Genomic DNA, 12,296 nt, shown 5'->3' on the forward strand with positions numbered 1-12,296 from the left:
CGAACCAGCGAAGTGAGCTGTGGGCCGCTAATTACCCCAAACCGCTGTCACCCTCCAGCTGTTATCAACAGATCTCAGATCAGGTAAAAATGTCCACTGGCTGAAACCAGTTTGTCATTGTTGGTGTCTGCAGTGATGGAATAAGGAGACATTTCCGCCGTTCCATCACAGTGAGTCATTATTTACAGGACAGGTAACAGTTACATCACTCCTCGGTGTGTTCCCACCACTGCCACCCACCTGACAGTCTCAGCAGGTCCTTCTTTAGTTAGATCATAGCACCGTAGTCACCTTATGGACAAAGGGTCCACTACCCAGAATCAAAGAATTGGTGATCAGCATCATTTCAAGTTTTAGAAGTGTTCAGTTATCTAGGCACGTATTTAGTTGTAAAAAGTAGTTCTATTTGTTTTCATCATCTCATGAAGCTCACTGGCTTTTTGTTCGTTTTCTGGAGGCTGTTTAGCAGGCAGCAGCAGAAAGTGGCCTGAACTACAGTTTAATGTCCTCAGTTTTATTCATATAAGATATCCTGGTGAAAGTGGTCAACACAGCCAATAAAGTCAGCTGGAAACCAACTGGTGGATCTGTTCAACCTGCTGCTGTGCAGCCGGGGCTCTGGGGAATTATTTATTGTCACTTTATTTCTTTGATTTTGTCTGGCTTCTACTTGTGCAATACATCATGTGACACTTTTTTGGTGGAGAGCACCCTAGGGTTTATGTGTCCCTAGCAACAACATGCAAAACAACATGTTTTACAGCAATTCTTCATGTCACTCTGTAATGTGCTAAAACCAGTTTGACAAAAATAGCTGAACATGTCTTTTGGGCTGAAAACGTATAAAAGGAGGAGCAGCAGAGAGCGAGACCACATCTCTCCGAGACCTGAGCAAGAGGAACCTGAAGCAGAGCTGAGGCCAGCAGAGAACATCTTCTCCCGGGTCGTCCAGAAAACCTCCAGAAGGTAAGACTCTGTCTCTGCCTCTTTGTTTCTGCACTGTGGTGAGTCAGGCCTGGAAAACACCATCACAACCACACAAAACTTTATTCTGCTCAGCTCACATTTACTGTGTTGATCTCATTACATTTGGACTTTTGAGTTTTGCAAACAGATCAAACTGTATGTAGGAGTTGATACATGGTTCTACCATAATGAGTCTGCAGCTGTAAATGTGAATATTCAGTTAATAATCAGAAGATCAGTGGAGACTTCTCCCTGATGACGTGCTGTGCTGGAGGAGGATTTTCCAACATTAACAAAGTACGAAGTAAAACAGTAAAGTTTTTTTGTTGTTGTCATGTTTATCTTTAATTTCAGTTACTCATGGTTAAAATGTGTCTTGTTGGGAGGCTGATCCAAACAGACTGTGACGGACTCACAGAGGAGACTGTGTGGAAATGTGGTCTGAGATCAGCTGAGCTCAACTGAATGAGTCTTTGGATGTGATGTCACAGAGTTGTGTGAAGGTGAATGTGTCACTGCTCTGTCTTGCAGCTCCCTGTCAGCGGACCGCTCTCCTCCGACATGTTCCTCGTCCTGCTTTACCTGGCTGCACTCAGCCAGACTGTAGGTAAGAACACACACCACCTCATCCACACGGCAGCCATGTTGAAACTCTACCATCATCAGCAAACCGACTGAAGCAGGAAGATCATTATCAGGCTGAGCCGTTAATAAACTCTAAACTGTTAGTTGTCCCGTGAATCTACATGGGCTCCTGTAGGGTCCTGTAGGGTCCTGCTGGCTCCTGTAGGGTCCTGCTGGCTCCTGTTGGCTCTTGTAGGGTCCTGCTGGCTCCTGCTGGCTCTTGTAGGGTCCTGCTGGCTCCAGTAGGGTCCTGTAGGGTCCTGCTGGCTCCAGTAGGGTCCTGTAGGGTCCTGTTGGCTCTTGTAGGGTCCTGCTGGCTCCTGCTGGCTCTTGTAGGGTCCTGCTGGCTCCAGTAGGGTCCTGTAGGATCCTGCTGGCTCCAGTAGGGTCCTGTAGGGTCCTGTTGGCTCTTGTAGGGTCCTGCTGGCTCCTGCTGGCTCTTGTAGGGTCCTGCTGGCTCCAGTAGGGTCCTGTAGGGTCCTGCTGGCTCCTGTAGGGTCCTGCAGGCTCCTGCTGGCTCCTGTAGGGTGCTGTAGGCTCCTGGGGGTCTCTTTTTCCCAACAATTACATTTGCAACTTCTCTTGTGGTCCAACCTGCTGATTGACTTCTCTAACTGACTCTCACCATGTTTCCTTTTCAGCTTCCCGAGAAACATTTACAAGCAATTTCACCAAAAATATCAGCGACTGCCCCATCGACTTTTTTGGACAACGTTACAACAATATATACGTGAGTAAGACGAAGCTGGACTTTTGAGAACAGCTTCACGTCTTTGTCCTTGTTGATCTTATGAGTCTGTGTTTGGTGAAGGTCGCATCAGCGCCACAACAGGGCTGACTGGGGGGAAAATGTGTGACTGACAAGTTCAGTTTCAGGGCAGGAAGGCATGTACGACAGGAAGAGAGGTGTTTGTGGTGTGGTCCCGCTCCTGACCGTCAGCTAAAACCATCTCCAGTTATGTTTTTTAATTATGTTATACACACATGCATTATGAGTTTGTACTAATTGATTTGTTATGTCTCCCTATTGTCGACAGGTAAATATCACCAACGGACAAAGCACAATTTGTTTCAAAGGTTTTAAAAATGAAACGGTTGGAAACAACTGTCTCCAGGTGTTTGACACTGATATCGTCAAAGGACTTTGGTCCAAATCAATAATAACAGAGACGAATTCATCAGACTATCATAGAAACCTGACAGGTCTCTCAGGTTCCTCATCATGTTCCACTAATATATTCTTACAAAATACCAATTCATCAATTTTGGTGAGTTTCATCAGAGTCTGTCTGATCTCTTATATCAATTCAGGTCATCTCAAGCTTTTTTCTCCCAACAGTCTCTGATTCTCACCTGTTTCATGTTTCCAGATTCAATTTAATTTCCGCATGTTTTCGGCACCAGTTGTGAAAGTGACTCCTGATTCCTCGAAAAAAAATTTCGTAAGTACATGTACGACATAGATGGGGAATAGTCGATAAAGATGTTTACACGTCACACACATGTTGCTTTAGTTGCCCAAATGGACGACACAGTTTTAGTTGAGTTCCTTGTGTGTGTCAGCGGCCTCTGTGCTGTCGTTCCTCTGCAGGTCGTGGACTTGGTCGTCCGTGGTGTTACTCTGGATAAGTGGAATGTCAGTGGTCGGACTGTCTACAAGTACCTTGACGGATGCACGCACAAAGGTTAGTGCTCAGTGTTAGTTTAATAACCACCAACAGCTCAAACTCAAGACTGACCTTGTTAGTCTGGCTTTTATTAGAATTTTATTTATTTATATCTTTGAGGCTGTTTTACTGGTATGTCCTTATATTCTATGATTATTGTCTGGATTGTTTTCCTTCTAATACCCTACTTTAATTTTATTTAATTTTTTTAAAAATTTCATTTCGACCTCTCTTACTGGTTTTACTCTTTTCAAACGTCTCCTCTCTTGTATTATTTTATCTTTATGATCTTGAGTTTTATTGTCCTACCTTTTATTTCTGGTTTTACTCACTTCAATACATATCCTCTGTGTGTGTGTGTGTGTGTGTGTGTGTGTGTGTGTGTGTGTGTGTGTGTGTGTGTGTGTGTGTGTTTGGTTGTATGAACCACAACCTTTAAAGAGCTTTGAGTGGTCAGTAAGATTAGAAAATTGCTGTATGAGTTCAAGTCCATTTACCATTTAACCTAAACTCGAGTCACCAGCTGTGTATCAGGGTGGAGGATCTCAAGAGAGCCGGGTGAACACGAGGGACGGACTCTGTAACGGGGCCCTCAGGGCCAAACTGTTTTAATGTTGCTTGTTTCTGTGTTTTTCCCAGGTTCTCTATTTGATCCAAGCTGGTCGGGGTGTGATTCAAAAGGCTTCAGTGTACAGTGTAGTCAACAGGCAAACCTCACAGTCGGTCCCTGTGGAACGAGCTGCCCGTAAATACGTCTCATTTTTATTTCTAGGAAAATATTTTTTTCTCTCTTTTGTTTTCTGTTGATGATACTAACACCCCCCCTCCCTCCGTGTGTTAGGTGCCCATCCACTTGCACTGTGATCGGCTCCACTGTCATCAGGTTTGGCGGCAATGTGACCTCCGTCCCAAACCGCTGTGCTTACTCTCTGATGTCACATATGGGTGTCCAGCTGGTGGCGGTCTTCCAGGACCGCCGGCGTAAAGACGTCAGTCTTCTGGACCAAGTGATCCTGCACAAGTCGGGTGTCAGCATTCACCTGGGACAAGGTGGAAGAGTTCAGGTGAGGGTTGTTGAAGGTTGTTCTTGTGGTTTCTTGCTTGATTCATGGACGCGATGTGGGGAGGCTTCGTGGTGAATCTGTCCTGGGCAACAGCGAACCCCCAAAACCCTCCTTTTACTTGAGGTGAGCTCGAGCGGCTCTGAGATCTTTGAGATCCGAACCGATGTAGTGATGATATGCTTGGGAGGACCATTGACATATGACTTGAATGCGTCAATGCCATTGCGGAAAGATAAAGTGGCGGCTCCGATTCTGAAAGAATGTCTAGTCTGGATCGACTTGTCTGGATTCCCAGATGAAAAGAGGATCTGTTGCTGTTGTGCTCTAAACCTTCTGATGGAGCAGGGAGCCTGCAGCGGTTTCTGAAGGATTTAGGGTGATTGGGCTTTGAAGGAGAAGATGGCTGTAGGTGGACCGGAGTGATGGGTAATCTGCTTTATGTAGAATAGTAGGGTGTCATTTGACGAATGGGACAGGTCTGAAATGTAAGCAGCGTGGCGTGGGTCAAAGTGGATGGTTCAGGTGGCGAATTCAGAACATCTGAGGAAACCAAAGACGACAAGCAAACATGGTTTCTATGGTGCAAGGCGTGTGAGGAGTGCTGTGTCCAGAGAGGATGGTGTGGAGGCGTGTTGGACATATGTGTGGGGTCAGTAACTTCCTGTTCAGCGGTGTCGCTCACATTTGAACCAGTGTTTTCCCTCCACTTTGTCTCTCCGCTGTGATGCAGGTGAACGGCACGGTGCTGAGCCTCAGCAACGTGCCTCAGCAGCATCACGGCGTGAAACTCTCCAAGGACAAAACCGGAGTCACCGCCATGTTCCCGCTCTCCAAGACTTCCGTCTTCTTTGATGGTTACACCGCACAGATCACCACGACAGGTAGAGTCTCTGCGACACCTCCATGTGACAACAGTGAACAGCTCTGATGATGTTGTGTTGGTCACTGAGAGATTCATTTACAAAACAATGTGAAGTGATTTGAGTTTAAACAGAAACAACACAACAAGTGTGTTGGTTCTGTTTAGACTGAAATCTGGATCACAGAGGACACACACTGTGGCTGATTGAATCAGTGATGACACCTGTCTTTTAACAAGCGGCCGTGAGGCTCCAGTCTGACTTTGATCACCTGACTCCTTGTCTCAGGTGGATCACCCAGCATGCAGGGTTTATGTGGCAACAGGACTCTGAGTGACGAGAAGTCGTCCAATTCCAGCTCCTCCAGGTGAGTGACTGCACCTGAACATCCCACTGCACTTACTGTGTATAAACCAAGCCCTGACCTCCTGCTGTCTGCCCCCCCCCCCAGCTGTGAGGATCAGCACAAGGAACGTAACAACACAAGCATCAACTGCACCATGGTGACTGAACGGTGAGCACACACACCTGAACACACACACACACACTCAGCTGAGATGTGCTGCCTCATGTCTCATGTTGTCAAGTACATTTACAGAACAAGTCCTGTACTGAAGGACACATCTGAGCTACCTGTACTTCACCTTTTTACTGCACCAGTTTCCTGTTTCCTGCAGATTCACATGATTCATAGAAAACACAATCGACTAATTAAATTAGCTCCAAATTGTAATCAAATAACTATGTATTTATCCTTGTAGTTATACTGCATGATGAGCACTTGAAGTGTATTTTGATGGTGCTTCTTCCAGCACAGGTGAGCAGGGACGACTAAAGCTAAACACACCTGAGCTCAGATTGTCCCCCTTTTTATTCTGTTCAGTTTCAGTTTCTGTGTCGACAGGAATCCGTGTGCGACTCTGTTTTAGACCAGCAGACAGCACACCTGACACCTGACACCCGACACCTGACACCTGTCCTGGACGCAGCGTGACACACCTGTATCTTGTTGACTGAACTCCATGCTTCTGTTTCCCACAACAGCTGTAATGTCCTGAGGGAGGCGCCCTTCACCGCCTGCCACAACCTCACCGACCCAGAGCCCTTCATCACCGCCTGCATCAAGAATCTGTGCAAATATCCAGCGGTGGACGGTTTCAGTCGGTGCCAGTTCCTGGAGGCCTACGTCGCCGCCTGCAACCTGCAGCCGTCCAACAACACCCTGCAGGGCTGGAGGTCAAATGTCACCTGCTGTGAGACCTTCACTGACCTTCACTCACCTCTGTTTTCTAAGACCTGACGGGACGAGATGAGGGATCACACAGTCCCCTCTCAGAGCAGGTCTGTCTCTCTGACTCTAATGATTGTCTGTTTGACTCTTTCAGCCGCCCCCCAGGTCTTCTGTAACGACACCTTCTGCAGCGCTCATGAGTTCTGCGCTGCCGACATCAGTGGTAAAACCAGCTGCTACTGTCGGGCCATCTTCGCCTCCAAATACAGATCAAAAAACACTTTAGGTGAGGAGGGAGAACCAGCCACACGGTGTGATGTTCAGTATCACAGGTTATAGCTGAGAAACACATCTGATGTATTATGACATCAAGGCAACTGCTCAGGGGCCCAGACCCCGAGACACCACCTGGTGATCCTCGCTGCATGTCACAGATTACAGTTTACAGATGTCCCCTAAACGCCTCAGATGCAGCGTGTCAGTAGATGAACACAGAAAACCTGTGATGAGGTGGAATCACTCCATCATCAGAGAATTGACTGCAGGGCTGAAATTAGTGATGATTTTCCTCAATAATCAATCTGACAATTATATCCTTCTAAAATGTCAGGAAATAGTTCAAAATGCCCTGAACTCCACGTGAACACGTTCAAACTTCTTGATTTATATGATCAGCTCTCAAACACACATATATATATATAGTACCAGAGACACTTTCACATTACACACAGTCGCTGGATGGACTAGTCATGTGACAAGTATTGATTGGTGGAGTAAAGTGAGGCGTTCACAGACGTCTGCTGCGGTGGAAACATGAACGTCTCCTCCAGTCTTCTAACAGCAGAAGGACACCGTGTCACATGTTTGCGTGCGTTTCATTATCCTCGTCTCGTCCTGCTGTTCAGGCGAGCCGACGGTCTGCGACCAGAACTCTGCCTCGGTCACCCTGGCCGGTTGTCTCCTGAACGAAAGAGGCGTCGACTACTCCATGTTACACCTCAACAACAACAGCTGCAGAGGACAGATGGACAGCCGCACCCACATGGTGACCTTCAGCTTCGACAGCAACAACACCTGTGGGACGGTGGTAATGGTGGGTGTCTGTCCTCTCCTGACTGGCTCTCGATGAGCCAATCAGCTGAGCTCTGCAGTGCTAGTGGGAGTGGTCAGGGTACTGTGTCTCTGAACTAATATATGATGCTGATTCTGTCATCACACCTCAAGACATGTCAGGTGTTACAGTAGCGTGATGCATTCACTTTAGAAAGAAAATTCTGTCATTTATTATCTAAGATAATTATCTCAGAATTAAGAGATGATTATGTCGTTGATTCAGAAAAACAGAGCAGAATTTTTAGCATGACGCTTCTGTAGATGGATGTGACACCGTGTGAATCCCTGTGACCCTGCAGGCCAACAACAGCCAGATCATCTACAAGAACGCCATCATGAAACAGAACAACACTGGCGTCATCACTCGCCACGACCAATTCCAGATCGACTTCTCCTGCTACTACAACCAGCCGGAGATCAAGACCATGGCCTTCAAAATCAAAGACAGGTGAGCGACCATGAGTCACCTCTGAGGTCACTGTCTTCCTTCCATATCTACATATTATGATCCTGCATATTTCTCCGTCTTCATATTCCTCTTCCGTAAGAAGTTTGGCGTGTAACTGCTCCCACAGCTTTGAGAAAACCCAGATAAAATATATATCAAATGGTGTGCTGTCACATTCCTTATCAATTTGAGTAACCATGGCAACATAAATGGCAAAAAACAGCGAAAGAATTCCCATAGAGAATGAATGGAGAGATGTCCTGAAAATGACCAAACCCACCCGTTTTTGGAGCATCGTACTTTAACATAGAAATATGGTTGAAACTTTCCGTAAAATGTAGATACACATGTAAGACATCAGTGTCTTCACTGAAGTCTTAGGACGCTGGTAGCCAATACATGTTTTCAGTAGGACTTGTAGTTTGTAGCTTTTTGATGAAAACCTGCGGATTGTGTATGCGTATTTCCCTCCTCCCCCTGGTGGCCACAGTCGCCATAGCAATGGACAAAGCTGATTCTGATTGGCTAATTAAACTCATTAACTCTTTGCCTTTTAACTCAGCTACAAGAGTAACTGTAAAGTGAATCTATTTATGTCTGTGTGTGTGTGTGTGTGTGTGTGTGTGTGTGTGTGTGTGTGTGTGTGTGCAGCTCTGTGATCCAGAAGATCATATCTGGACCTTGGAATTACACTCTGACCATGAAGGCCTACAGCGATGCCGGCCGTACAAAAGTCATCAATGCGAGCACCGAAATCCAGCTGCAGGAGAAAGTCTGGGTGGAGCTGAAGACCGAGGGGCTGGACGACCAAATGGTTGCCGTGGTGACTGACTCCTGCTGGGCCACCGACCAGTCGTCGCCCAACGGGAGTCTGAGATACGACCTGATCAAGAAAGGGTGAGAGACACAGTTAGTTATCAGCACTTCCTGTTTGCTCTGTACCTCTGGATGTTCAGACAACTAACACTGGATCACTGTGATCCTGTTTCCTTTAGACCAGCTGTGTACACCTGTCCCTCTCACCTGACACAGTGTCTCTGCCTCACCTTTCTCCCTCTGCTTCTCCCTCACACTTTTACTTTTCCTCCTAAAGCTTCAAAGCTTTATTACAAATGATATCAACCTGCCCAAATCCATTTGTACCAGCTGATGCAGAAACACTGAGCGGAGCTCACAGGGGAATTCAGACCAGATAAACCTGTTAGCATGTTTTCAGGAAAACCAGTGGCTACAGGAAGCTGTTGCTGCTTCACAATAAAAATCTTCCCTGGTTAAGCTGTGGTACAAAGTGTTGAACTTTGATAGACTTCATCAGCTGCTGTGTCTTCCCGCTTCTGTTCAGCTGCTCCAACCCAGCTGACGACACAGTGACGGTCATCGGCAACGGACTGGGAACATTCAACTTCTTCTCCTTCAACATGTTCCAGTTCAGTGGGAAGAGTGGGGACATCTACCTGCATTGCAGACTCAACCTGTGTGTGAAGAGCAACAAAACCTGCGCCCCGGTACGCCGTGTCCACACACACACACATACACACACACACACACACACACACACACAGGAAGTTCTGTCTCATCATCCAGTCACTGATGGTGAGCTGTTTAGTTGTATTCAACAGTCTGAGCTGGTGGAAGCCTGTACATTTAGAACAGAAGAGGCCCGAGGACGGAGCCTTGGGGAACTCCACGTCATCGTTCTGTGCTCAGATATCTAATTCCTCTGGGACACAAACTAGTCCCTGTCCTTCACAGATGATTCAAACCAGTTTGGCTCTGTGCCACAAAGTCCCAGCCAGTTCTCCAGACTGTTGAACACCATGTTTGATTTCCGTTTGTGTCATGACTGTGGTCAAAGATGTAAACAGTGTGACACAAAAGGAAAGAGTTTTCTATGAGGAAAACTTAATCTGTGTGTTTGTCTTTGTCTCAGAGCTGCAATAAGAAAAAACGCAGATCTGTCAGGTCTTTATATAAAGATGAAAATCCCGCCCTCATCACCATGGCTTGGACCAATTAGGTAAGACTCACCTGTGTTTCTGGCAGGTGACAGATCACTTTTAAAGATGCTGATTTCTGTCATCGCACTGCATTCTGGGAGAAAAGTCACAGGCTTCACACACCAGGGATCGAAAACTAATCCGAATTTGTTCTGTTTGTCTCCTCAAGTGGTTTCCATGACGACTCGGACTGACTCACAGGCTGTCGACCTTCTGTGACTTTTGCTTCGTCCTGATAAAGAACTGAACACTGAATAGTGTCTTTATGGAGGTTTAAGAAGGTTTATAGAGGGGCATCGGGGGACCCTTTGTTCTTGGGGGGGGCCCCGAAACATTTGCATGGTTTGTGTGTGTGTGTTTGTGCAGTAACTAAATCACTGATTAACAAAGGGGGTTTAAAGGGTTTGATTTTCTGGGCTTTACTGTCCATTTATTGTGGTTTCTTTTGGACGTAAAGGGAACTTTTTTATATTTTAACCAAATGAATAAACAGTAAAGAAGGTTTAGATGTTCAGTCTGGGAAGAAGACCATGAACATGCTGATTATGTGTCCTGTTGGCTGAAGAGTGTAACTTCAGTCGAACCAAACCTGTAGCCTGAGTGACACAGACACTTACTGTTGTGCTGTTTCACCTTTATTGTGTTTTTGTGTGTTGAAGCATCAAAAATAATTGAATAAATAAAAAAAGGGCATATGGATAAACGTCAAACTTGAGTCTGAGTCTTTTCATTGATTTAACTTCAAAGTGTCCACATGTCTTTAACCCTTGAATGGGCAACAACATACTGAATAAATATTTTGGAAAAATACTTAAATGAATCACCATTTTATAATGTATCTCAGTTCAAATGACACAATTTCATGATTTTCTTTCAAAATGTGAATGTTATTTCCTATTTAAGGTGTAAATTGAACATTTTAGGAGAAAAAAATGAGCTATTTCAGGCCCTGTTACTGGCCCTATTCGAGGCATGAAAAAGAGCCTGAAAATTACCAGCTTATTATTTTCTAGTAGACATACTTAAGTAAGAACTTTAAAAACATTAAAAACTTTTTGGTTAAATGGTTCTTTTTTGTGTAACTTAAAATCTCTGAGGAGAAACAAGGCGACTAGCTTACAGCTCGGTACTGATCCCAGACAGGATCTCAGGGAATCCACATCCATTTGAATGTCCACACGTCTTTAACCCTTGAACGGGCAAAAACATACATACTGAAAAAATATCTTTTTTAACAGTAAATATAATCTTCAACCTTGGATATTTTACAAAATTAATTATTTAAATCATCATTTTCTAATCTACCTTTGATGATTTGTGATGAAATTTGTGTAAAGGTTGCGGTTATTGGACAAAAATGGTGGAACAGCCAAAGAAACTCTATGCAGAAAATGACGTATTACAGGCAGCGCCACTGGTATAAAGTGGGAAACACTTCCTGTCTCCTAAGTGGGCGTGGTCCTGATTGCTTGTTCACGTCAAAACATGACAACACAATACAACACTAGATACAGTTTGAATTTACACCTGATTTGCTGCTCGTATTTATTCTATCTCCAAAAACAGTTCAATGATAATAATAGCAGTAGTATTATTAAACAAAGAAATACAAGTTTTATTTCAGTTTAAACTTTTAATTCATGGTTTCACATAAGTCCCTCTAAACTTCTGTGGTTAGAAAGTGACGTGCTGCAGCAGTGAAACCGACAGAGAGAGGAGAGATCTGTGATGCTGAGACAGATCTCCATTAAAGTTCATTTTCTTCTGATCTGTCTGAAAAATGCAATTTTGATGTCAGAATGTTTGGAAGATCTGCGGCTTTAGAAAAATGGATTCAATATTTACTTACAATTTGCGGACAGGTTCATTTCTCCCATTGGAGTGAACAGACTGACCTGGTCTCCTGAAGGGGCGGCGGGGGAGGTGAGAAACCCACATGACTCAGGCTGGCTTTCAGAGACAATACCCAGCTGCCACCACAAGAGGGCAGAACATTACATGATGAATACGAACAGGTATCAGGAGCCGGTTGCACAAAACACATTAAGATTTTCCTTAAAGTCTGAGTTAAGAACAGAAACTCTTGTGGCCATTATTCAACACTAACTCTGGAAGGAGAGACTGTGACCATGTTCCCCGACACTTGGCTGGATTCCAGTTTCATACTTTGAAATGTGAGTTTGTTTGCCGCAGCTCATTTATCCTCTGGCACCACAGAGAAACGTTGTACAGAAGATTTCTTCAACTGTTATATACTGCACATACTTTACATTTTATAGTCCTGACTGTTTTCCTGGAAGTGAAATCAAAAGAGGCGGAGCCACGC

At 45.0% G+C, this 12,296-nt stretch overlaps 1 protein-coding gene across 1 annotated transcript; it reads left to right on the forward strand.

The window, feature by feature from the left end:
* The first annotated feature begins 890 nt into the window (after positions 1–890).
* Positions 891–10,680, forward strand: LOC111644557 (uncharacterized). Its single transcript, XM_023393465.2, has 19 exons — positions 891–966; positions 1,498–1,573; positions 2,232–2,320; positions 2,628–2,858; positions 2,961–3,032; positions 3,182–3,275; positions 3,897–4,002; positions 4,099–4,321; positions 5,052–5,202; positions 5,470–5,548; positions 5,633–5,695; positions 6,226–6,434; positions 6,567–6,698; positions 7,318–7,505; positions 7,825–7,973; positions 8,625–8,870; positions 9,316–9,478; positions 9,904–9,990; positions 10,140–10,680. Exons 2-18 carry the CDS (start codon positions 1,528–1,530, stop codon positions 9,988–9,990), a joined length of 2,328 nt encoding a protein of 775 aa, XP_023249233.1. The 5' UTR covers positions 891–966; positions 1,498–1,527; the 3' UTR covers positions 10,140–10,680.
* The last annotated feature ends 1,616 nt before the right edge of the window (positions 10,681–12,296 follow it).

Source organism: Seriola lalandi, unplaced genomic scaffold, assembly GCF_002814215.2.
Source record: "Seriola lalandi dorsalis isolate HSWRI2012SDOR001 ecotype SW California unplaced genomic scaffold, Sedor1 jcf7180002054936, whole genome shotgun sequence".
Lineage (NCBI taxonomy): Eukaryota > Metazoa > Chordata > Actinopteri > Carangiformes > Carangidae > Seriola > Seriola lalandi.